A 22,261-nucleotide genomic window follows, 5' to 3' on the forward strand; every position below is an offset into this window, starting at 1 on the left:
GCCTCACCATCACTCCCTTAAAAACCCAACCCTTCTTCTCCCTTGCACCTGTGCCACCCGCACCGAATCGGAAAACCCAAAAACAGATCTGACTTTGCAGCACCACTCGCGCTGGACCACCACCGTCCACCACCGGGAGCTACCACCATCTTCAAACATAATCCCCACATTGACCAACACCTAAGTACTTACCATTGCCATTGCCTCTACCATCTTCACCAATTCTCACTGCCAATAACACCATCTCCACCAATCCTCACTGCTACTACCATACACCATCTTCACCAATCCTTACCGCCAGTAACATCTTCACCAATCCTCACTCGCGCTTCACTAATCCTCACTACCACTGCTACTGCCTCCACCATCTTCACCAACCCTCACTCGCACTTCACCAATCCTCTCTGCCACTGCTACTTCCACCTCCTCCACCATCTTCACCCATCATCACCATCTCGGTTATTCCACTACAACCTCCAATAGACCATTCCCCAAGCCCAGGCCACCAACCACTTCCCCGATCTGTTCCCCCTCCTTATATAAGCAAAAAAAAAGTCAGGATGGTTTGCTTTTTTTCCTTGCTATTTTTGTAGCCTTTGTTTTGGTTAATTGATTAGCTAGGTATGGTTGTTTATTGGTTTTGATGGAGTTAGGTTTGCTTTAATGCTAGGTTTGTTGTTTGGGTTCAATTTATGGTAGTGCTCTTGTTTGTTGTGGGATAGATTTTGTTTCATCTGTTTTTGGGTTTATTAGAGCATAGGGTGTCGTCATCATGCTCTCTCAGAAAAAGCATTGTAGGAACTGTTATGGTTTCACCGAATGATTTACGAACTGTGAAAACCCATGCTTATTCCACTGCAACAGACCCATACTACTAACCCCAATTGTAGGAACCATTATGGTCGCAGTTAATGATTTACTACGAATCGCGAAAACCCACGCGCAGTGGAATAAGGGGTTCACAATTTTGGTTAGAAATGATACCTTAGATCGGCTAAGATAGCTTTGAGAATACAAGATCTATGAATCAGCAACCTCTTGATCTTCTATTGTATTCCTATCCTTAGAATGGACGTTGTGTGGGCAACGATCTACCATCCTCTTCTTTCTCTCTTGGCCTCTCTCACTCATAAAAAATGGAATTGATTTTTAGATCTACTTTTCTTGAGAAAAACCTTGAGAGAAAATATGGCCAGAGAAAGAGGTTTCTATTTATAGGCTATAATAGGGACCATGAGGAGAAATTAGGGTTGGGCCTCCTGACGGGCTTGGGCTTCTCATGTTCACCCAAAACACACGGCCCAAGTCCGTCAACAAATGGCTTATTCCACTAAAGGTCATTGTTGCACTACCACCCTAATCCCAAACCGTGTAATACGTTTATGGGCTCCATATTATATGCTCATTGATCTCCCTGTGTTTAAGATATCGAATGCCCATTGATTAAGTCAAGTTATTGATGGTGGTTGGACGAGAGTAATTACTGATCTACAGGAGTGCGAAATTAAGAAATGGATCATGGATACGGAGATCAACTCCTACATCATGGAGGACCAGGTCATATGGACGCCTAACAGTTCAGGAGTATTTTCTACAGCATCAGCGTACTCAGTACTAAAGAATGTGAGGAGTAAAGTCAAATGGTTCAAGATGGTCTGGGGGAAGTACTCAGTACCAAAGCATTCCTTCACTGTTTGGCAACTGTTCTCCGGAACTCTCCCAACACAGAATCGACTGGTGGCGAAGAAGGTAATAAGAAATACAAAGTGCTGTTTGTGTGGTAACCAGGGAGAGAGTTCAGCTCATCTCTTTTTTGATTGCTCATATTCGAAGATAGTCTGGGAAGAGTTCAAGAAGGCGATGGGTTTACCAGGTGCAGTAAGAGCATCACATGAGGAATGGTACTACCTAATGAGCCTAAGTAGGAAGAATAACATGGTGTCGGAAGTGATTCGAGCCTTTACTTGTGCAGCAGTGCAAGCTATATGGACTGAGAGAAATTGGAGGCTAAAGAGGAATCGATCCAAGGCAGCTGATGAGGTAAGCCACAAGGTCATAAATAGCATGAAGATATACATGGGGAAGATGCTAAAAGCTATACAGGAGGACATGGGATCCAAAGTGATGTTGGAGAGGTTGGGTATTAGGGTCCAAGTGATACAAAAGGAGGAAAGATGGGTCAAATGGGACAGACCAGGGAGTGAGACAGAGGCTCTAAACACAGATGGGTGGGTCGGTACAAGAGGGATGGCAGGTTATGGAGGTGTATTGAGGGATAGAGATGGGGAAGTGCTACTGCGATATAAGCGGCAGTTCTAAGAAGAAATCGGTGATCTATCGGGAACCGCTAGCTGTTCTAAAGGGGGCTGGAATGTCGGAGCAAAATGAGGATAACACGAATTAAAGTGCAATCGGACTCTATCGGGGGTACAGATATTAACAAAGAAAGGTAAGCCACCGGTATCTTGTAGGAACCCTGTAGCACAGATTCAAACAAAGAGCTCAAAGTTCGACATAGTATCCTTTGTCCATGTCTTGTGGAAGGTAACCAAGTAGTGACTACTTATCAAATTAAATAGAGACGAGTGTAATGGATTGGTGCTCTTTATTCCCCCGATGGATCAAAAAATGCATGTACTGATCACGAGGGATAAGGAAGGCACTATGTACTTGAGAAAATGAAGTTAATAAAGTTTGGGGGCTGACCCCTAGTTATTTCAAAAATAAATAAATAAATAAAAAATAAAAACTTCTTATGTCCTTAAGTAGTACCACTCAACCTCATTGTCATGTCAGATTAAATCCACCTGCAGGATTTACATGACAATCCATATGAGCTCCTCAAGGGGACATCATCAACCCGACTTCTTGCGGGTCATGGATTCCTTCTATAATCAACAGCACACCTTACATACAATGTCATTGCCCAATCCATCGAGTTTGTTGATTCACAAATGAATCTCACTCATTGATGATTTAAAGCAATGTACAATGCACGTAAGTTCCCGTTATTATATCTGGATTAAGAGGACAAGCATCCATAATAACAGAGGCGTTTGTTCTCTTATATAGTCAGTATAAAGAAAAACAACCTCACTTGGTCCTGTTCAATACACACAAAGTGTACTAGTGTAATCCTATAGTCAAGATAGACTAATACCAGATTATACTACGACCGTACCAATGGTTTGTCCAAATCCATCTAGGTTGTGAACGTTTACTTATACTTTATAAAGTACTGATGATATGATCTTCTGTGTGTCACCACACACCATATCATCTACAACATAAAGTATTAGACGCATGCATATAATCAATAACATATATAATATGCATAACATTTGCCCATATAATTCTCATTCAAACTATAAAGAATAAGAGTTAATACAAAAATAATACTTTTAGTATATAACCTTATCAAGCATGTGTATTTCCCCTTTTGTGAGTTTGACAAGTGCAAAGATGAGGCCAATGGTGGTGGCAGTTTTGTGGTTTCGTATATCGAAACTCATATTAAGAAGCAACACTTGAGTGGCCAGGGAGATACAGATAGACTGCGGGATAAAATTAAAAAGGACATAAGTTTATATTTATCCCTTCTTAACTTTTTGAAAATGATGAACAAATGGATATGTGGGCACTGTCTCAGCATGCATGCCTTAACAATACCATGTCGTTATTCAAGAGGCATCACAAAACCACCGGAAATGACTGATAATGGGGAGTTGGGATGTCTTATTGTCGGTATACCAGAACCACCGCCCATCAACCTACACTCTCATCACAAGGAGACGCTAGTGTTATCCTGAGGCCTCTGGGTGTTGTTCCCTCTCTTGATGAGACGTTACTTGATAGTGCATTCCGTATACCCTTTCGCACTATGAAAAGTATACCACGTGCTTGTCGTTTGGCCTTTTTTAGTGCATTGAAGTCTGCTCTCTGGGATATTATGCCTAATCTTAGTTTAATCATGTCATGGGTTCGTCTTCTCCTTCTTTCGTGTTGCACTCTATAAGGTTTTCAGCCACAGAATTGTCAGGAACGTCGGTCTGGTAATAGGAAAAACCTTCAGCAGAAACAGATTCTCTATGCTTTGTCGATATGGAACGAGCCTGGTGGATTGTTTTGCCTCTTAGAGTCTGTTGTAGAGCCTCCTTCAATCTAGCCACCTTAGAGATCTGTTTCCACTCAGAATGTACGACGATGCTTACAGAAAGTTACTGATGGGCATTTTACTGCAGCGATAAAAGTGTTGTCATTATCAAGGGTTACCTCTAACTCGGCCGAGACTATTCAAGCATTAGAGGAGAAATACCCAATGCGACAACCACCTGTGAGACCAACTGTTCCGTTTGCTAGGCCCCCTTTATTGGTATAGAGAGACACCATATTGTCATGCATTAGGTCATTTTCGAAAGGTACTTCTTGTGGTCGTGATGGTCATTGAGCTCAACACTTGTTGGATGCCATGAGTGGTGCTGCAGTAGCTATATCGTCTGATTTGCTAGATGCATTAACCCCTATGGTGAATCTTTGGTTACAAGGACGATGTCCACAGCTGTTAGCGGAATTCATAGTGAATGCTCCGTTTACTCCACTTCTTAAGCCAGATAATAGTATTTGTCCTATAGCTGTCGACATGGTTTGGCATCGTCTGGTCTCCAAGATTTCCATGAAAGGAGTTTCTAGAGATGTGGTTGGGTACTTACAGGATTTCCAGTATGGGGTGGGTGTTTCTGGTGGAGCAGAGGCGATTTTGCACGCTGTAAACTGTATGGTGTATGCTAACAGTAACAATACCTCTCTTTCTATGCTACTAGTAAATTTTCAGAATGCTTTTAACATGGTTGATCGGACCACCATGTTGAGAGAGGTTCATATCTGATGCCCAGCTATTGCCCCTTGGGTCGAGTACTTGTATTATCAACCTGCGAGGCTATACGTGGGGGATGGCTACATATGGTCTGCAACTGGGGTCCAGCAAGGCGACCCTTTGGGTCCTCTTCTATTTGCACTGGTGTTGCATCCTCTGATTTTATGGATCCAGTCAAGTTGTCAATTATTGCTACAGGCTTAGTACCTAGATGATGGGACTCTGATCGGGGATACAAAATAGGTGGCGACAGCTTTGGGTATGATTCAGAAACAAGGACCTTCTTACAGGTTGGTTCTTCATGTGGCTAAAATTGAGATATTTTGGCCATCACCGGATCCACGTCGCTCTACTCCTAGTCTCTTTCCTTCAGATTTGTCCCATCCTCAGCAGGGGGTCAGGTTGCTTGGAGGTGTAGTTAGCACTGATGCATCTTTTGTTATGGGTCTTGCTCACAAACGTATTGACAAGGCTATGACTTTAATGGACCGTTTGGCTGTATTGGAAGATCCACAGTGTGAGTTAGCACTCTTACAAGCTTGTGTTGGGCTCTCTACATTAGTCTTCGTGATTCGTACTTGTCCACCATCTTTTTTCAGAGAGGCAGCTCAGACTTTTGATCGGCATCTCCACAGTGTTCTCCAGGGTATTGTGGTTTCTGATGGTCCTGGCTTCGGTGACTTGTAGTGGCGTTTATCGACACTCCCATTACGTCTGGGTGGTTTAGGTATTTTTTGTGCCACTGGTGTCTCTACATTTGCTTTTGTGGCATCCCATTTTCAGACTTCTGAGCTTCAGAACCACATTCTTAGGAGTTGAGGTCCAGTGCCTTTGGATGAGATCATTGATGTTGCTAGCAGTGCATGAGTCTCTGTCTACCCGATTTTAAGCTCAATTCTATGGTTGTGAATGCTACCGCCCCCTCAAAACCACAAAATGTTTTGGTGGAAGCATTCTACGGTAAGATTTGTTGATGGTCTCGAGAAGGAGTTTCATTTATCTGCTCGTCAATAGGCAGTCATGGGATGCTTGCAGTCGGAACATGCAAAGAATTTTCTACTTGCTATTCTGATGGAGGGACTTGGACAGCGTATGTCACTAGTGGAGTATCATTTTATTCTCCGATACCATCTCATGATTCCTTTATACTATGACGGTGGTTTATGCCCTATTTGCAAAAAGTGTAGATTGGATGCTTTCGGGGACCATGCAGCACATTGTCGACATTTTCCAAGTTTCAAATATCGACATGATAATGTCAGAGACATTTTATGTGATGCATTTTGGAGGGCTGGGGTACAAGTGAATAAGGAGGCTCCTGTCAATTTTCTCACTCATCCGAATGAGGGGAGATCGACCCTTCGACCTACGGATGTATTGATTTATAGTTGGTCTGAAAGGAAGCATGCATGTGTTGGTGTAACTGGAGCCTCTCCGTTAGTAGGGCTTAGGAATGGAGTCTTTGAAGTGGGTGGAGCGGCTAATAGAGCAACAGCAAGAAATATTGAGAAACATGAGGATGCTTGTAAGGCTAACCAACATTGTTTCATTCCGTTCAGTTTCGACACTTTTGCTTTTTTGGCACAACAGTCGGTTGAGCTCCTTAAGAGGTTGCAGAAAGTTATGGACAGTAACGTAATGATAGCTAGTTCTAACGAGTTTGTGTTTAGGAGGATAGGATTTACCATTCAGAAAGGACTTGCAGCACAGCTTGTTGCACACTTGTCCTAATCATTTGTAAAACTCGTTATCATTATCAATAAAATTTCCACTTAAAAAAAAAACTTTTTCCACCCAAAAATTTCATGGTAGAATAATTACGTATATCCCTAGTATAGTTAACCCATGTACATCTTGTTCTATATCTATCAAATCATGCTCCAAACTTGTTTGGGGGTGGTATATTCTCATCACGAGGAACAGAGTATAGGTTAATGCAGTTTTTGCTCATGTTCCTATGGTAATCCATTTACTTTTCTTCATACTTTGAGGATAAAACATATTTCTGTTTGCGGGTGGTATAGTAACATTTGCAAAAACTAAACATTTATTATATAGTATTCTTATATTAGATAGATTTAGTATATTTCTATATTTCTTTCTTTCCTAAAATATTTCGAAAATACCAAAAATATTTTTTCTGTTTAGTACTAAAAGTCTTGTTTTCCTTTTTCTATGATGAATAAATGGTTTAGAAGTTTCATTGTAGCAATAGAGTAAAGATTCATTCTTCGAACTCAGACAAATATACATACAATAGTTTTTACACCTTTTCATGAATGGCATGCATCAGCATTTGATTATATATAGCAATGAGTTTCTGAGACCAAGGTTAGAATAGTTAAGTTCCATATCCTGTGAGAATCTAGCCAAAAACCTCATCTGAATGATTATTAAGTGATGGCACAAGGATGTTCGGATAGAAAGATAACACGTCCAGTTGCCTGATCACCACGCCATATCCTAGGAGAGAATTTAGGCCCTTTTTGGATCGAAATAGCCAAATAAACGTTAAAACCCTAAAAAGATAGTCTTTCTCTAGTTACCCCCCTTGAGCTTTCGCCAATTTCTAAAAGCTTTAATATTTCTTTGCCATCAATCCCTGAACCATTACTACACACACAATAAAAAGCTTACCCAACTGAGGAGTTGAGAATTGGATGAAATATAAAAAGAGAAGAGAAGGCCTTGTACAAAAACAGAATAGTTAGAAGCTTCAAAAGAGAAAATAAAGAAACGAAATAGAAGATTCAAAAGATTGAAATCTCCCAAAAGTTCAAAATCAAAAGGAGTAAATTTCAAAAGAAACAAAAGCAAAGTTAGGACTCCCAAAATTCAAAATCATATGGAGTCACAAAGCTAAAGGGCAATAAAAATGAATCACAATTTCGGAAGCAAAGAACAAAACAAGGTTCTTCTATAGTTACAATTATCCTAAAGATCCAATTTCTCAACTTATCTGAGTTTGTTTTCCCTTCCCTTTATTTATAAACCACTACCTTATCCCCGTAATTCCTAATAAAAGACTTCTAGCTCAACTAGGAATAGGATTGTGTGATAGTAAGTGGATATTGTGATCTATCGTTTCCTTGGACGTCATTCGAGTATGTGAGGAATATAAGTGCCCTCTGCACTTGAGAAAATGAAACTTTAGTGAATCTATTAGAGAGTTGTGATTACAACACACCCCTGTGAGAACCCAGCTTAAAGACGCTCTCCAAAAGTGTCAGAAACGACTCTACTTTTCCATTTCATCGCTCATGTTTTGCACGTTTATCTTTAGATGATTAAACTACTGTGTATATATTATTCTGAGTTCAAAAGAGCTTTTCTTTATTCCCCCGCTAATGAGATGTATAAACCTCTGAGAATAAATAAGGAAACGAGACCCTTTGTACTAAATAGAGGAATTTTGTGAGTACCTTCTCTAGAAAACTCTCACGAGGCTTAAACTTATCCACTAGGGAAATCCTAGTGGTTTAAGGCCTTGTTGCATATGGTCAATGCAATTGCACTCCGCAAAACGAGACTACTATAATAAATCACACATTTGTGATCTTAGTTTTTTCTCTCTTATCTTTTGCTTGAGGACAAGCAAAATGTTGTTTGGGGGTAGTTGATCAGTCCCCAAATGTGCGTTTTATTATCTTTACAATGCTTCAAATATGCCCTTCTTATGCTTAATGAACAGACGACTTATAGTTTTTGCTACTGTTTGCAGGATACAGGCCATTAAGGACGCATATTCCTAATACGTGCATTTTAGCACAAAAAGGATGGCTATTTACGCTGCTTGGGAAGATTCCAGCTTAGGAGCAAAAGTGCTAGAAAGTCAAAGTCAAAACTCAAGTCAACTGTCAAAGTCAAAGACTCATGGACTCATGGCTAAAAGCTACGGACTCAGGGACCTAAAGCCTAAATCAAGACTTCTATTATATGGGCTTAGGTCAAAAGCCCAGAAGATTGTTTCTAGAAGGAATGGTATAATTATAAATGGTGTCCTATATAAACCAAAGAGATGTAGAGAATTAGTTATCCAATGTTTTAGGGTCCAAACCATTTGGTTTGTTAGGAGTAGTGTAACCTAAATTTAATTTCAAGTCTTTTTTTATTTTATTTTAATTGCTTTATTCTTAATTTCCATTGTTGTCTTCAAGTTCTTATTTCAAGTTCAATCAAGTTCCTTTCAATCAAGTTTTCATTCTCTACAAGTTCTCTTCCATCAAAGTTTCCATCAAGTTTTATTTTCTACAAAGTATTCCATGTTTTAATCTTTGTTTTCATTTTTATGTTTTAAACCCCATCCCTAGTGTTTTCATTCTGTAGTGTTTCCACCATTAGAACTTAAGAACCACAATAAAGATTAGAAAATAGTAGAGAAAGTAGTTTCCATCCATCAAACCCATCCTCTAAACAAAAGAATCTAAGATGAACAACATAACCCTTATCCCACTATTTCTACCTCAACAGTTGTCTAGAATGCCAAAGAAGATTCCTGATTTGAATTTTTCTGCAGGTATGTGTTCTTACAAGTCAGATAAGCGAGGGAACCACCAAGCAAGCATGTTCAGTGTGGATAACTCAATACATCCTGGTATTGTGACTCTAGAATTGGCTCGTTTGATAGATTTAAAAAGAATTCTTATTGCTAGGGTGCACCCAATAATGTATGTATATCGTGTTAAAGGTCATCAATACAAATACGGTGGTAATGTGATAAACTTTGCACAAGATGTCAATGCAATTGCAACTATTTTGCCATACAAGCCTGCTGATTTATCTACAATACTAGTTGTTAATAGGGGCGAGCCACATACAAGCAAGGAGTTTCGTGTTCGTCGCGAGTTTGTACATGAAGCATTGGTTTGGTTGAAAAAATATCATCGGCACTATGATGATATAATTATTGCTGACGGAAGTCTAGAAAGACTTCCAGTAGATGGGAAACCGGAAAACATCCCAAGTGCGAGAGAAAGTTTGGGAGATCTTAACAATGGAGACAAAGTAATGCAGATGCAGGCAGATGAGTCTGAAGGACCACCTGATTCCACATTGATGATTTTTATGCTACTAGTACTATTGCTATTCTGCTGCAACCTAATCAACAAGCATGTCTCTGAAGGGCATTGCAAGTTCCAAATGCAGATCGGACACATGTGCATATGCCTTTCACTATAGAGATCATTAATGAGTTTTCAACTCCCAGATACATTGCTATGACTTTTCCAACCTTGTTTCCTTGTGGCAATGCTGATTTGAGGCAAGCTCGTCAAAGGAAAGTAAACTCGTTGCAATACTTTCAATATTTGATGAAGTACGATGATGGCCGTTTTGCTAAAGATTCAAGATTTTGGTACTTTGCATGGAACTCTTTATCAAGGTGGCGCGCACTTGCATTGGGTGATGTTTTCATGAGAAAGAATCCAGGAAATGTAGAGTTGTCAATACAAGATATTCGATATATGATTTCATTTGGTGACAAACAACTAGTCAGTCGCATTTCTTACTTTGCAAGGAATATCCGTGGTACTCGTGCTTTTTGGTTTACAAGGTTGAAAGAGTTAATAGCCATGGTGAAACAGTTAGGTCCACCAATGATATTTTTCACACTCAATGCTACTAACATGCATTGGCCAGAACTATTTCACATATTGGATCCATCTAATGCACTTGAAAGGTTGTCTCATTTTAATGTTGAATGATGGTGTTGTACATCATTTTAATATATCTTGGCTATAAGTTAGGAATTATTTGAGGATCTTTACAGGTATGACATGTTGAATTATATAACTTACAGGTTGTCTCCTTTAGAAAAAAGAAGGGGACGCGCAAGGTTGGTTAACGAATATCCAAGTGTCGTCGCATGGTTCTTTCAAGCCAGGGCATCTAATTTCTTTCATGAATATTTAAGCAATGAGTTTTCTGTGGTTGATCATTGGTACCAATTTGAGTGGCAGAATCGTGGCAGTGGTCATACTCATGGATTTCTTTGGCTAAGAGGTGCTCCAGATGTTAGTGGGATAGGTACAAGCACAGAGGTTATATCAAATGTCATTTAATATTTTGATAGGCATGTTTCCACTATAAATCTAGATCCTAGCATGGATAGAAATATGCAAGAGCATCCTTGTGCGCGTACTTTGCCACTCGAGTTGAATCTTGATACAGACGAAGATGACTATGCTTTATTGGTTAATCGGGTCATGTGACACATCATATGTGGAAGCCATTGCTTATGTTTACATAAAACAATGAAACAGATGGGATGCCGCTTTAGATATCCATTTGTCGTACTTGATTAGTTGAAGATTGTTGAGGAACCACCTAACAGTAATATGTTCCGGTTTATAGGGCGTCGGACTGATGAGTTAGTCTGCTCCCATAATAGAAAAATTCTACAGACATGGCGTGCAAACATTGATTGGTCTCCCGTCCTTTCGGTGTAGTCTGTAGTAAATTACATTGCTAAGTATGCTTCAAAATCTGAGCCTACATCAAAGAGTTTCATAGAAACTTTACGAGAAATTATTGAAGATCTTCGTCGTCCATGTCAGAATACAAAATCTACTTTCAAGCGATTGCTTATGAAAAGTGTATCCATAAGAGATATTTTTGCCCAAGAAGTAAGTCATTTGCTAATGTAAGTGAAAAGAGCATGTTAGCATCAACTTTATGTCATAGAAGAGGGGACAAAGATGAAGAGATTGTTGGAACAGACCCAATCAAGCTTTGTATAGTAGGAAGATATATATAGCGACCTCCTTGCTATGAAAATACATCCCTCCTTGATATGGTAAAAATACACTACTTTGATCGGAAGGGTTGGCACACTTCTCGAGCTAGTGCAATTCTGCATTTGGTTCCATAACTGGATGGTGACATCCTACCAAACACTGGAAAATGGGAATCATTTTGTCGCCAATAAGCCCTGATTCATCACCATTTTCGGACTCTGGAAGAAGCAAAAAGGGGATTTCCTACTATGGTCAGAAAGGTACATTGACGTGGGCTAAGGAGAACACCAACCAATAATTCTTCCTGAACCTGTTGATGAAGAATTCAAAGATGATATTGAGATAGAGAATGATATGGAAGACCTGTTTCAAGATGAATGGATGATGGCAGCAACAATGGGGCCCTTGTTTGTCCATGGGGAGAATGTCAAATTAGGGAGGAGAAACTTTGATATTTCACATAATTGGGCTGAAGGTTTATATCGATATCCAAACATGGAGAGTGAAAGAAAATTTGTGCATACTTTGCGCGGTGCAGAAGAAGTTGACATTGAACCTCTTATTGTAACCCTTGATGAACTGTCTCCTGAACAAAGAGTGGCACATGATATGGTTATTCGAGCACTAGAATATCGAGCGTGCATTCGTATGATAGTTTGTGGTGGTGCAGGCACGGGGAAGTCCACTCTCATAAATGCAATTGTGCATTCAATTACTGGATTTTTTAGATCTGCCAAAGCAGTACGTGTCATGGCTCCAACTGGAGTCGCTGCTTTTAATATTGGAGGTGCAACCATACACCATGAACTCGCCATCAAAACTGAACAAAGAACTGAACGAAATGTTTCAAAAAAATTTAAATCTTTTGAAGGTGATCAATGTCAGCATATGGAAGAGGACTTTAAAGACACCAAACTCATCATTATTTATGAATATAGTATGGTCGGAACATCTATGCTTGTGAATATTGACCGTCGTTGTCAAGATATTTTTGGGCCTAACGAGCCATTTGGTAATGCCTCTATTCTCCTTGTTGGTGATATGCGTCAGTTACCTCCTGTATGCGATAGGGCATTGTATAAAGGAGATAAGAGTCCTCAGCAACTATACGGTGGACTTATGAACTCTTTTTTTGATAAATGTTTTGGTTGTCTCATATATTTTGACAAGCAGGGGATACGCAAGCATTGTTCCGGGAAGCATTGATGAGACTCAGTGATGGAACATCCACGATCGATGACTGGAAATTATTTCTGACTAGAGACTTTTCCTCGCTCAGTGTGGAAGAAATTAACACTTTCAAATATGCTTTGCATCTATTTCTGACCAAGCAAGCTGCACATGATTACAATCTTAATCGACTAATTGAGCTTGGAAAACCTGTTGCTCGAATTGTATCAAAAGATAATTGTGATACTACTTCCAAGGCTTTGTCTGATGATGCAAAGGGCTTGGAAAAAGTTTTGTGTTTATCAGTTGGTGCACGTGTTATGCTTCAATCAAATCTTGCCATACACAATGGTCTGGTTAATGGTGCAATGGGCATTATTGTGGACATTGTGTATGCAAATGGTTGCAAATCACCAGAAGATATTCCTCTTGCGCTCATGGTTGACTTTGATAACTACTGTGGTCCTAAGCTCCGTCTAGATTCCAATATAATACCAATTGCTCCACAAACAACTCATTGGAGGACAAATGATACTTCATGCCAAAGAACTTAGATTTCTCTTGTTTTGTGTTGGGCTATAACAATTCATAAAAGTCAAGGGCTCACTCTTGATCAGGTTGTGGTAGATATTGGTGAAAAAGAAAGCCTCGGCTTGACATTTGTTGCTTTGTCATGTACCAGAAATTGTGTGATCTAACATTTAGCCCTATATTCACTTTAGATAGACTGCAAAGAATTGGAAGATGTGTTGGTCTTAAAGGCCGTTTGCTCCACATGTCAACTACAAGCATTAGTTGAAACTACACTTATCTTGAGATTTTGTTTATATTCTCGATATGTTTATCTAGTTAGATAAGCAATATGTATATTATATTTGCTTAAGTTCAATTTTACATTTGCGGTTAAGCCTACAATTACCTTGTTTTTACTTTTGAAGTAATGTCTATGTCATTACCTTGAAGAAGGTTTTTTTTATTACTTTGATAAAGTTGATGTTTTTTGTTTTTTTTTTAAATCTATGTAAGGACTCGGCAAATACCAACCATGAAGAACATTTTTTGACACTTGCTGCATATTTTATTATTCACTTCAACTGATGCTAGTGTATCTCGTCTGTTCCTACTAGACTTTGATTCACATCCACCCTAATCTTCATTAGGCTTGATTGTCTGACTGCCCGGCCCTGAGCTTTCTGCTTGTATGATTGCTCGAGGTTCACTTGTAAAGGTTTGTTTCTCAAAGCGTTGTTTATCTTCTAAGTCGCTTTACTTGCCTTTTTAGTCATCAACTCGTCTTGGGTATCATTTATTCAATCTTTTATTTCCTGAAATTGTAAGGAAATACTCGATTTGGTTCTTTTGGTTAAAGATTTGACTTTCCAAAATGGTGATGATGAATAAATTTACTTTTGCCAAACAGCCTTGGATATGAAATGAAATTAAGGAACAGAGGCACTGGGACATCTCTTCAGGTGAAACTACGCCAATTTTGAATACACCAATTTTGAATATTCTGGAATATTGAATATTAAATATTCTGGAAGACTACGCCAATTTTGGCCTTCAACACTGGGGATCCGATACAAAAGGTATGTCACGAGTCTTGTCAATCCAGTAATGCTCATAATATCTGCAGAACCAGTTCCTCTAATGCCATGCATTCTTTGAAATACTATTATTGTGGTGTTGAAGGGTTTTTTTTTTTTTTGATAAAACCTTCATACATTATATTAAAATAGGTAAAATATCTTTAGGACAGTACAAATAAAACTGTTTCGGACCATCAGAACTAGCCCACTCTGCTAGCTTTATAGCCCAATAATAGGACAGTACTATTATTGTGGTGTTGAAGGGTTTAATATACCAATGAGAATGTCATTTGATAAAACTTGCTTTTGTTCATGTCCACCTCGACTCCTCTTGGTTTTGGCAGATAACTTTTATATTCTTTTTGTAGTGCTATATCCAGGTAGTTCCTTAACTGCTTTGTTCAACTTTGCAGTCACTGTAAAATATCTCTTTAAACAATGATTGTCATATGCTTTTTGACGGGCATCATAACATTTCTTGAGACGTCCTTTTCACAGATAAACACCACACCATGTGACAGTTAGCAAACCAAACATTTCCCTTATCTCAACTATCTAATGAAACATCTTGAATTCATCTAGATGTAAATACCGATGATGCATAATTGCTTTATACTGGAAAAAAAATCCAACAAAACATATTGTATGAAGAAGTATTATTAGTGGAATAAATTTGCAACCTCGAACTGTAAAATTAGAAATTTCAACCTCTCTGCCACTAGATGAAGGTTTTCAAACCCCGTCTACAAGGACAGCCAGCTTGATTTGGTTTACATCATAGACCTCCTTTGGCTTCACCAAGTGTAAGAACTAAGAACTCATTAGATGAGACACTGAAGGAATTTGTCCGTTTGGTTGACTTCTTCATTGATAGTAACAGGTTATAAAGCAGAGGTCTTGAAGTGAAATTCTGAGCTTTTGCAGTACGAATGTAACAGTTTATGGATTCATCATTCACAATTAAATAGTTCTCCACTTTCTTTTGTTTGCAATTGCTTCATTGCCCGTAAATTAAGAGAGGCATAGTTGTCGCTTTTTTGATAAAGCCAAAGACAACTATATCTGGATGTCGATATCCGGAAGTTAACATGTTTTATGCATTTGCAGGTGTGGAGATAACCAGGCACTTCTTGCTTGAATGGCTCAGCTATACATATAGGTATGTTCCTGTAGGCTTATTAGATGTTATCCCACAACGGCTGAACTGGCGTCCACCCAGCTACTGTGGCCGTGATGACCTTGAGATGCTAATGGCCTCCGAATCTACGACTGACTGACTGGGTATGTGCTTTGATCGGAACAATGGACCATAAACCATCATTTAACTGTGATGCAAATTTTTAAGCTGTTGTATTCCATTTTCCACGCAGATAAAAATTTCTGAGATGCTGCTTGGAAAGGTTCTAGACAGCTTCACATTTTCACCCAAACAGAAATCCAATGCCTATGATAAAGCAAAGAATGGGTGAGTGATTTAGTAGTTACAGGGGCGAGTTGCTAATATCTTCCAGGTGTCGACATCCTTTTCATCCTTATGAAGTTGATTGGAAATGTTGCCGTGCACTGAATCAATTTACAACTTCGATGCTTAAAGCTAGTGCTGACATGAGCTGATCTGTTATCTAATTTTTTTATTTTATAGTATAACTTATCCGGCTGTGTCCCAACTCCCAGATGAAGACGCATAGTATTTGTATTTGTAGCCTTACATATACTAGATGCAATCGTTCATCTCTCATTATTTTTGCTGACCGAATCAAATTGATCCCGATATTGCAAGTGTTAAGGTCCCGAGTTTGGTTGGTTACTTTACAGCAATTCAACTTTAATTGATTTGCCAATTTCATGAAAAACTTGTCATACCTAGAAAATAAATTTAAATCATCTGGAGACGTTCCACTCTTAGCATGCTAATGTGATGTATGAATCAGCACATTAAAACTCGTTTCTCATGTGCTCTTGCCGTCTGGCTTGTAATGATACTTCCACTGTTCCATTTCTACCTAGCTAGAGGATGGGAAGTGGTCTTTGCCGGGTAAAACTAGGTTTTGGATCTGTTGGTGCCTTAGTAATATACTAATGGGTTTTTTAAACATAGAATATTTTGAAAGGCTACTTGAATTATAGATTATTTATGACATAGTCTAAAAAAAAACATATAAGTAATTATGTGAAACCTAATTGAATTTTTTTATTTATGGATAAAAAATATTAAATTTATAGCCACAAAATTGCATACTAGACTACCAGTACAAATGACTACTTTAGAAATTGTTGAGACTGTTAAAGGGATTTGGGACTTGATAAAATAAAAATTTATCATTGTGTAGAACTAGGTTTAATTATACCAAAGTTGTAGTCTAGAATTATGGTTGTTTTCCTAACTTCAAAGTGTTTGAGTAATAGGGTTACATGATTGAGCTAGTTTTAATAGAATATAGTATTTCAATCTTTTAACTAAACATGATTACGTGGTTTGCCTAATCTTTTATCTAGACATTTTGAATTTTTTTTCAAAGTCTTTTAATTTTAGTCCAACTGTGGTGATCAATTTTTTTTTAGAAGAAAATTTATAATTAAATAATAATTAATTTAACGAGTGAGATTTTTATAATTAATTATTAAATTAAAGAATATAATTTATAACTAACGAAAGGATATGCTCCACTCACGCCCACACTGCAATGCACTATACTAGTTAATAACTAGATTTTGGACCCGGGCATACGCCCGGGATCTATTAAATATTTTGTGTGCTGAAAATGCTTTATATAATGTCTCACACAAATTTTCGAATCAGAATATATTTTTATTGAAAATAAACCGAAATACGTTAATGACCAGCGATTATGATGCAGAAGTACTTCGAAACTAAGGGATCAAATTGAGATAGCCTATTCACTTTGTTGTTTAGGATATTAATCCATAATTTTTAATTAGAATTATTTTAAACTCAATCTAGCTTGTATAATAGTTTTCTTAGATTTATGGTGATTTAGCGGCAAATTTTTGAATCAGAATATATTTTTATTGAAAATAAACTGAAATACGTTAATGAGCAGCAATTATGGTGCATAAGTACTTGGAAACTAAGGAATCAAATTGAGATAGCCTCTTCACTTTGTGGTTTAGGATATTAATCCGTAATTTTCAAATAGAATTATCTTAAACTCGATCTAGCTTGTATAATAGTTTTCTTAGGTTTATGGTGATTTAGCGGCAAATTTTTGAATTAGAATATATTTTTATTGAAAATAAACTGAAATACGTTAATGAGCAATGATTATGGTGCATAAGTACTTAGAAACTAAGGGATCAAATTGAGATAGCCTCTTCACTTTGTGGTTTAGGATATTAATCCTTAATTTTCAAATGGAATTATCTTAAACTCGATCCAGCTTATATAATAGTTTTATTAGATTTATGGTGATTTAGCAGTAAATCGTCCCCGCTCAGCTTACGTACTAATATGTACAAATCACTAAAACAGATTGATTGTTTCCATATCCTCAAAGAATATACTACTCCCACTTGAAAAGATTTATCACATGAATGTATCCTACGAATGGGTGCCGTTATATTAAATTATTCTAAAATATATTAGCAACTATGCATAGCTATGAGATATGAAAATTATATTAATTACTCATTTAAATTTTTTGCACCACTCTCTATAAAAAGGAAGCATTAAACCTTGATAAAACTCATCGACTTCTTTTTATTGTTAGGTTTAACAATAAAAGTTTGATTGAAGTTTTGTGAGAATGCCCAATGTGGCTAAGATAATATTGAAGCTACTTGAATAGCAAGGCATTCCTAATCACAATAAAAGAATTGTGATAAACACTACTTAAAATACAAAACTATATTTGTTGAGACATTTATTCCCCCTACATATAATACAAATATGTTTTAGGGTTATTAGTTCAATACATTTGCATCAAATTTCTGATTTTCCATTAATTATTCTCTGAGGTTAGTTTAATGTAGTATGTTGCATCCAGTTTCCAAATTCCCATTAATTATTCTTTGAGGTTAGTTTAATGTAGTTGCATCAAGTTTTCGATTTTCCATTAATTATTATTTGAGGTTAGTTCAGTGCAATTGCATCCACTTTATGATTTCCCTTTAGTTATTCATTAAGGTTAATTAAGTACAGTTGCATCCAGTTTTTTATGTTTCGTTAATTAATATTTGAGATTAGTTAATTGCAATTGCATCCAGGTTCTAATCTCCCATTAATTACTCTTTGAGGTTAGTTTAATACATCTTCATCCAGTTTCTGATTTCCCGTTAATTATTTTTCTAGGTTAGTTTGATAGTTTACAAATTTTATATAGTTTGCATACATGTAAGAGTCTATTTTTATAAACTCACTTTCATTTTGGGTTCCTAATTACTCGTAACTACTAATGTGGGAAGGCTAAAAAAGCGGACATTTATGCTTTAAAGTCAGTACGATGCAGTTACATCCGACTTCCGATTTCCAGTTAACTATGTTTTGAGGTTATTTCAATACATTTGCATCCAATTTTTTATTTCCTATTAGTTAATCTCTGATTTTAGTTTAATGCAATTGCATCCAGTTTTTGGTTTTTAGTTATTATTCTTTGAGGTTAGTTCAATGCAGTTGCATCCAATTTTCAATTTTATATTAATTGTTCTTTGAGATTAGTTCAATGCATTTGCATCAAGTTTCTGATATCCCGTTAATTATTTTTTGAGGTTAATTCAATACAGTTACATCAAATTTATAATTTCTTGTTAATTATTCATTTAGGTTAGTTCAGTGCAGTTTTATCCATTTTTCAATGTTTAGTTAATTAGTCTTTGAGATTAGTTCATTACATTTGGATCCATTTTTCGATTTCTGGTTAATAACTCTTTAAGGTTACTTCAATACATATGCATCTAGTTTCTGATTATTTATGCTTTGAGGTTAGCTCGATGCAATTATATTCGGTTTCTGATTTCCCATTAATTATTCTTTGAGATTATTTCATTGCATTTCCATTTAGTTTCCGATTTCCCACCAATTATTCTATGAGGTTAGTTCAATGCAGTTGCATTCGATTTTTGATTTTATGTTAATTATTTTTTGAGTTTAGTTCAATGCATTTGCATCCAGTTTCTGGTTTTCGATTAATTATTATCTGAGGTTTGTTTGATGTATTTGCATACCGTTTCCGATTTCCCGTTAAATATTTTTCAAGGATTTGCATCTAATTTTTAATTTCCCGTTAGTTATTATCTAACATTAGTTTAATGCAATTGCACAAAGTTTCCGATTTCTAGTTAATTACTTTTTGAGTTTAGTTTATTGCATTTGCATAAAGTTTCCGATTTCCCGTTAATTACTTTTTGAGCTCAGTTATGTATTTGAATTCAGTTTCCGATTTCCTTTTAATTATCTAATGTGATGTGTATTACCAACTTCTACTTATCCATCTGTAGTGTCCTTGTAAACATGACATAAAAAGTAAATTATGCTTGATTTACTATGTGGGATCATCGAAGATTATCCAATTCCCGATTTCCCATTAATTATTCTTTAAATTATGCATGACTCACTATGTGGAATCTTCAAAGATTATCTACGAACGGGTATTGTTATATTAAATATTCTAAAAAAATATTTGCAAATATGTAGAACTATTATATATTAATATTATATTGATCACTCAACCAAATTTCTTATAACGTGAAAACCTCACTCTCCATTAAAAAAAAAAGAACTCACCTTTGATAAAACCCTTCAGCTTCATTTTGTTGTTTAATAATAGAAGTTTGATTGAAATTTTGTGAGATTGCCTAATAAGGTGAAGTTCATATATATTGAAGCTATTTGAATAGCAAAGAGTTCTCAATCATAGGGAAAGAGATAAGATAAACACCATTTTAAATACAAAACTATACTTATCGAGACATTCCCATAACATATAACCCAACTTTGTTTTGAGGTTAGTTTAATGCATTTGCATCCAGTTTCTGATTTTCCGTTATTTATATTTTAAGGTTAGTTCAATGCAATTGCATCCAATTTCCAATTCCCGTTATTTATTTTTTGAGATCAGTTTAATGCAGTTGCATCCAGTTTCTGATTTCTCGTTAATTATTCTTTTCAATTAGTTCAATACATTTGCATCTAATTTCCAATTTCCTATTAATTGTTATTTGATGTCAGCTCAATGCATTTCCATCTAGTTTCTGATTTTTCGTTAATTATTCTGTGAGATTAGTTTAATACATTTGCATTCAGTTTCGGATTTCTCATTTATTATTTGATAAAGTTACATTTGCATCTAGTTTATTTCTGATTTCCCATTAATTATTGTTTGAGGTTAGTTCAATGAATTTGCATCCAGTTTCCGATTTCCTGTTAATTATTTCTTGAGGTTAATTCAATGCATTTGCATCTAGTTTATTTTTTGAGATTAGTTCAGTGGAGTTGCATCCGGTTTCCGATTTCCCATTAATTATTTTTTAAGATTAGTTCGACGTATTTGCATCATATTTCCAATTTATAACTAATTTTTCTTTGAGGTTAGTTCAATGCAGTTGCATCCAGTTTTTGATTTCCCGTTAATTTAATTTTTAAGGGTTAGCTCAATGCATTTGCATCCAGTTTCTGATTTTCCGACAATTAATTTTTTATGTTAGTTTGATATATTTGCATCCAAACAAGTTTTGATCTTCCGTTAATTATTCTTTGAGGTTAGTTTAATGCAGTTGTATTCATATTCCAATTTTCTATTAATTACTTTTTAAGATTAGTTTAATGATTGCATTTGCATCCAGTTTCTGATTTCCTGTTAAATATTATTTAAGGTTAGTTTGATGCATTTGCATCTTATTTTCAGTTCCCCATTAATTGTTTTTTGACGTTAGTTTTATTCAGTATTATATATTTTTTAAAATATTTGTCATTATTGCTTTGCCGTTATTTTTTTTATTTATTTATTTTCTATTATATATTTTGTGATGTTATTTTTTGTATAATTATTTTTAACTATGTTTTGAGGCCGTGTTAAAGATATATTCGAAATAAGTCGGTGCTTCTTTATCATAGACACTAAAATTGTATGATATGTAATATGGAATTAGTTTATACAAATCACCTATTTTTTAGCAATTTTTTTTTATTTGATCAAATATATAAGAATTAGAACACTAAAAGTGTGGCACCATTATCCGTTGTATGTGTCTGGGAGTTTTTTATCCGCGGACCTCCCTTCGGAAGTTTCTCTGAGGCCTCTCCATTTCCTTACAAGTGGTAAGTAATCCATTTAGAGTCGCAATATTTTTGTCCCACTTGTTTGTAATTTGGCTTTATTTTTGGTGATCCAGGTTGGAGACCCGATTCGTGATCACAGATATACACCGGCGTTTTCTCAGAGATTTTCCAATCCCTTCGCGATTTGGGGAATGCCCAGTGTGAAGTCCTTGGTATAGATCCCGAAAAAGCCAATCCTCTCCTACTTAACCCTTCTTTGAAAGACATCGGCAAATACCAAGGCCCCCTCTATCGACTGCCGCCCCCCAAAGAAAGAAAGCCAAAACCTTCCCCCCCTCAAAAAAGAAAACGTCCAATTCACCGGTCTTTCAAGTATACCACCAAAATCTCTCAATCTCGTGTTGCTGCTCAAAGGGCCGCTGCTACCAAGGCCTCAAATACAAAAGTTGTCCCACGTCCTCCCTCGTATTCTCGCGTGGCTGAGTGGGAAGACGACTTTGCCCCCAATCTTAATCCAACTTATGCTCCCGATATGGATGTAAATAAACACAAGCTTTGGGACAGCGACTCTGATGGTGATGCGCCAATTGAAGTTTCTGATAAGAGTCCTCCCGCGAAAAAGGCCAAAACCACTTCGCACTCCAACACTGGTGCCCGCGCT

General features: G+C 36.8%; 2 protein-coding genes and 1 long non-coding RNA gene across 3 annotated transcripts; all 3 read left to right on the forward strand.

Moving 5' to 3' along the window:
* The first annotated feature begins 1,518 nt into the window (after window positions 1-1,518).
* LOC147475614 (uncharacterized) lies at window positions 1,519-2,319 on the forward strand. The gene has a single exon (XM_086585467.1). It carries the CDS (start codon window positions 1,519-1,521, stop codon window positions 2,317-2,319), a length of 801 nt encoding a protein of 266 aa, XP_086441593.1.
* A 6,982-nt stretch (window positions 2,320-9,301) lies between these two features.
* LOC147475615 (uncharacterized) lies at window positions 9,302-13,331 on the forward strand. The gene is made up of 5 exons (XM_086585468.1): window positions 9,302-10,005; window positions 10,080-10,550; window positions 10,671-10,897; window positions 11,930-12,718; window positions 12,781-13,331. The coding sequence occupies exons 1-5, from the start codon at window positions 9,302-9,304 to the stop codon at window positions 13,329-13,331; spliced, it is 2,742 nt and encodes a 913-aa protein (XP_086441594.1).
* Window positions 13,332-14,164: 833 nt separating this feature from the next.
* Window positions 14,165-16,139, forward strand: LOC147475616 (uncharacterized). Its single transcript, XR_015208581.1, has 3 exons — window positions 14,165-14,366; window positions 15,474-15,647; window positions 15,737-16,139. It is a non-coding gene; the product is annotated as an uncharacterized LOC147475616 (long non-coding RNA).
* Window positions 16,140-22,261: the final 6,122 nt, after the last annotated feature.

Source organism: Coptis chinensis, chromosome 9 (genome assembly GCF_015680905.1).
Source record: "Coptis chinensis isolate HL-2020 chromosome 9, ASM1568090v1, whole genome shotgun sequence".
Lineage (NCBI taxonomy): Eukaryota > Viridiplantae > Streptophyta > Magnoliopsida > Ranunculales > Ranunculaceae > Coptis > Coptis chinensis.